The sequence below is a fragment of the Prionailurus viverrinus genome, chromosome B4 (assembly GCF_022837055.1).
Source record: "Prionailurus viverrinus isolate Anna chromosome B4, UM_Priviv_1.0, whole genome shotgun sequence".
NCBI classification, from domain to species: Eukaryota; Metazoa; Chordata; class Mammalia; order Carnivora; family Felidae; genus Prionailurus; species Prionailurus viverrinus.
In genome coordinates this window covers 51,948,594-51,952,310 of record NC_062567.1, presented here as the reverse complement: position 1 = coordinate 51,952,310, position 3,717 = coordinate 51,948,594, and the positions used below count along the sequence as shown (strand labels likewise).

The 3,717-nt window shown below is 45.3% G+C and overlaps 1 protein-coding gene across 1 annotated transcript; it reads left to right on the top strand.

The window, feature by feature from the left end:
- Positions 1–406: 406 nt before the first annotated feature.
- Positions 407–3,472, top strand: LOC125169835 (cationic amino acid transporter 3-like). Its single transcript, XM_047865614.1, is given in 1 exon segment — positions 407–3,472. A coding segment is annotated over 1 exon segment (1,776 nt). The 5' UTR covers positions 407–1,412; the 3' UTR covers positions 3,189–3,472.
- The last annotated feature ends 245 nt before the right edge of the window (positions 3,473–3,717 follow it).

Here is a 3,717-nt window from a genome sequence, read left to right as displayed (position 1 = left end):
CTGTGAATTGTTCACCAAAGTCTTGCTCCATTTGATGGAGGGGGCCATTTGAATAGCAGCAGTGGAGGAAGGGGAAGGAGGAACCACATGTAGGGCTCCTTGATTAACAAAACGTATTTGGCATATTGAGACCATTGTTTTAGTGAGTGAAAAATAACTATGGTAGAAAATTAAGAGGGAGTTACAAGTTTGTGTTTTAATATAAGTTCACAGAGCAGGGCAGGGTCTCCAGATGGCTGGCCACTGACATCACAGATGGCCCAGGGTGTTTATAGAGCAGGGTGTGGCCAGTGAGAAGACTCTCTCTAGAAGTGAGCTCACCTTCTCTCCTGGAACCCAGAGAGGGAGGAGACAGAATGAATTGTTTTGGCTGTGAGCAACTGAGCTAGGTGACCTACTGCTTTCCTTCCTACCCATCACACTCTCATAAATGTGGACATATAAACTGTAGTAAGTTTTGCCTTGTTGCTTTGTGTGAGGTTTACTGAATGTCAGAATTCACAAAATGCCCTTTCTGGCTCTTCTTCCTTAGTAACGGACACTTGGTTGGTGTATGCACCTATTTCTCCTGTGTTTCCTCATGAGAGAGTCCTCTAGTTCTTTCTGGGAATTATGAAGGCCTTGCTTCTTTCTCCCTCGTCCTCTCTTCTCACAGTGCTCCCTGTTGGCCTAGATGGGTAAAGGGAAGGGTTGGACTGTACTTTCCTTGCCATCAGTACAGCTAAATGGATGATGCAGGATGAGGAGAAAGGGGGCCATCTGATCTTGGGTACTGATTTGGGGGTAAAGAGTTTTAAGACAGTGGGACAAATATTTGTATTTTAAACTCAGATGATATTTGAGAACTGGTTCTGTAGCTACAACAAGGTCCTCTAGTCCATGAATTAATGTGTCATAACTTATGCTGAAGCACCACACAAACATCTCATGTGTAAATTGTTGCACAATAGCTTCATACCTTTGTGTCCTACAGCTTAATTAGCCCACGAGGCTACATGAGTTAGATGAAACCAAATGGGATTTTGTCATGTGGTGTGTAAAAAGGAGAATATTGATAGATATTTGGCACTTTTCTGTGGGGAAAATGGCATTAATTTTTTATGATCTTTTGTTTCAGTTTCTGTGATACTCAGGCTGCAACAGGTGACATGGGACTTCTGAGCTGTGGTTGTGAACTTTCGTAAGTTGGTTGTATACCATTGTTCAGTAAATATTTATTGTTTATTTAGGGTTTAGGAAGGGCTATTACATACCAGGTGAAATACAAAGGAGCAGCTTTGAAGCCTGAGTAACAAGCCTCATCAACCCCAACTCAACTTGGCTAAATTCAGCCTCACCAAACCTGATCCCAGACTCTGCTCTCTGGACTTGTGCAGTTCTCTGATCCTGGAATCCTCTTCAGTTCCAGCTAGATGCTGTGTCAGGCACTTCGTAGATTTGGTCAAAAACTGGTACGCGGACCTAAGCTGAAGGAACCGGTGGCTGAGAATGACCCACGGAGAATATTGAGCACTCTGGATTTAGTGACCCAGGGTGTGGGCCACACAGTGGGTATAGGTGTATATGTCCTGGCTGGTGAGGTGGTCAGCAATCAAGCAGGACCATCTTTTGTGATCTGCGTTTTGGTGGCTGGCCTATCTTCTCTGTTGGCTGGGCTGTGCTATGCAGAGATTAGTACCCGCATTCCCCATTCTGGCTCTGCATATCTCTACAGCTTTGTCACTATAGGTGAACTCTGGGCCTTCATCACTGGCTGGAACCTCATCCTCGCCCTTGGTGCTCAGAAAGCCATTGTGTTCATCACATGGATGTTAACTTTCGACAACCTGCGTGGGAACCGGCTGTCTCAGACTGTGCAAGAGAGCATCTCGGCACATGTTCCCCCTGTCCTTGCAGATTATCTAGAATTCTCTGCTCTGGGTTTTGTGTTGTTGTTCATGGAATTCAGGAGTCTTTGGTATTCCACATCATTATTGAGTTCCACAGTTACCAAACTGGTCACATTGGTGAAACTTTTGGCTCTCAGCTTTGTCATAACCTCTGGCTTCATTAAGGGGGACCTGCACAACTGGAAGCTCACAGAAGAGGACTATGTAAAGGCTGGACTCAATGACACCTCTGACTTGGGACCTCTGGGCTCTGGAGGATTTGTGCCTTTTGGCTTCGAGGGGATTCTCCGTGGATCAGCTACCTGTTTCTATGCGTTTCTTGGTTTTGACAGTATTGTTACCAGAGTTGAAAAAGCCCAGAATCCCCAGCATTCCATCCCCATGGGCATTGTGATTTCACTGTTCATCTGCTTTTTGGTGTATTTTGGTGTTTCTTCAGCATTCACACTTATGGTGTCTTACTACCAGCTCCAACCTGGGAGCACCTTGCCTGAGGTATTTCTCCATATTGGCTGGGTCCCTGCCTACTACGTGGTAGCTTTTGCATTGCTGTGCATTCTTTCCGCCAGCCTTTGGGGCTTTGTGTGGCCAATGCGTCAGGTGCTATACATGATGGCAAAGGATGGCCTCCTTTTCCCTTTCCTTACCCGTATCTCTTTCTTCCAATACTCTCTTATCATGATCATTGTGTTTGTTGGAACTATTCCAGTCATTGTATTCTTCTTTGGAGTCACTGATCTCTTGGATCTAAGGTCAGTTGTGTCCCTGATTTCTCATTCCCTGGTTGCAATTTGTGTTCTTATCCTCAGGTATTAGCCTGAGGTGCAGAATGAGGAAAATGAAGCAGAGGTGCAGGAGGAGAATGGACCTGCAGCAGAGAGGTTGACTCTACAGGGACTACTTTTTCCAGCCAGCCCCACCCCCACTTCACTCTCTGGCCAGGTTGTCCGTGTTTCTTCCTCACTGCTTGTTCTGTTGCTCATTCTTCTTTGCCTGGTGCTGACCCAGGGGCCAGTTCTGCTTTCTGGAGACCCAGTATGGATTTCAGTGGTTGTGCTTCTGGTGCTCATCACTGGGCTCACTGGGGTCATCTGGAGACAGCCGCAGAGCTCCAGTCCCCTTTACTTTAAGGTCCCTGCTCTGCCTCTCCTCCCACTACTGAGCGTCTTTGTGAATGTTTACCTTATGATGCAGATGACAGTTGGCACCTGGATAGTATTTGGTGTCTGGATGCTAATTGGGTTTGTTATCTACTTCGCCTATGGGATCCAGCACAGCTGGGTCGCTATCCTCACTTAAGCTAGGGCAAAAAGTGTAGACCTTGAACTCAGCTGTGTCAGTACATATGCAGTTTGACATCATCAACCCAGTCGGGTCCCCCTGCATAATAATGGAGTACTCTTGATCACAGGGAAAGGTGGGCCTCCCATGGGATGTTGGTGGGTGAACACCAATAGAGCTCTGTGTATATTGTGGAGTGATGGGTGCATCTTTGTTAATTTTCCTTTTTTTTTTTTTTTTTCACTTGTCTACTTGAATTGTATCTGTAGTTGCTTACTGGCTTTAAAATGTTATTATTATAAGAAACTAGAAAAAACATTTTTTATTTCCTTGCTCAAATATCCAGTACCTGTGGGGTGCCTGGCTGGCTCAATCACTAGGGCATGCATTTCTTTCTCTCAGGGTGGTAACTTTGAGCCCCATGTTGTGTGTAGAGATTATTTAAAAAAATAACCAGCAGCAGTATTACTGGATCATAGGTACTTTTATTTTTAATTTTTTGAGGAACCTGCATACTGCTTTCCATAGTGGCTGTACCAACTGACAT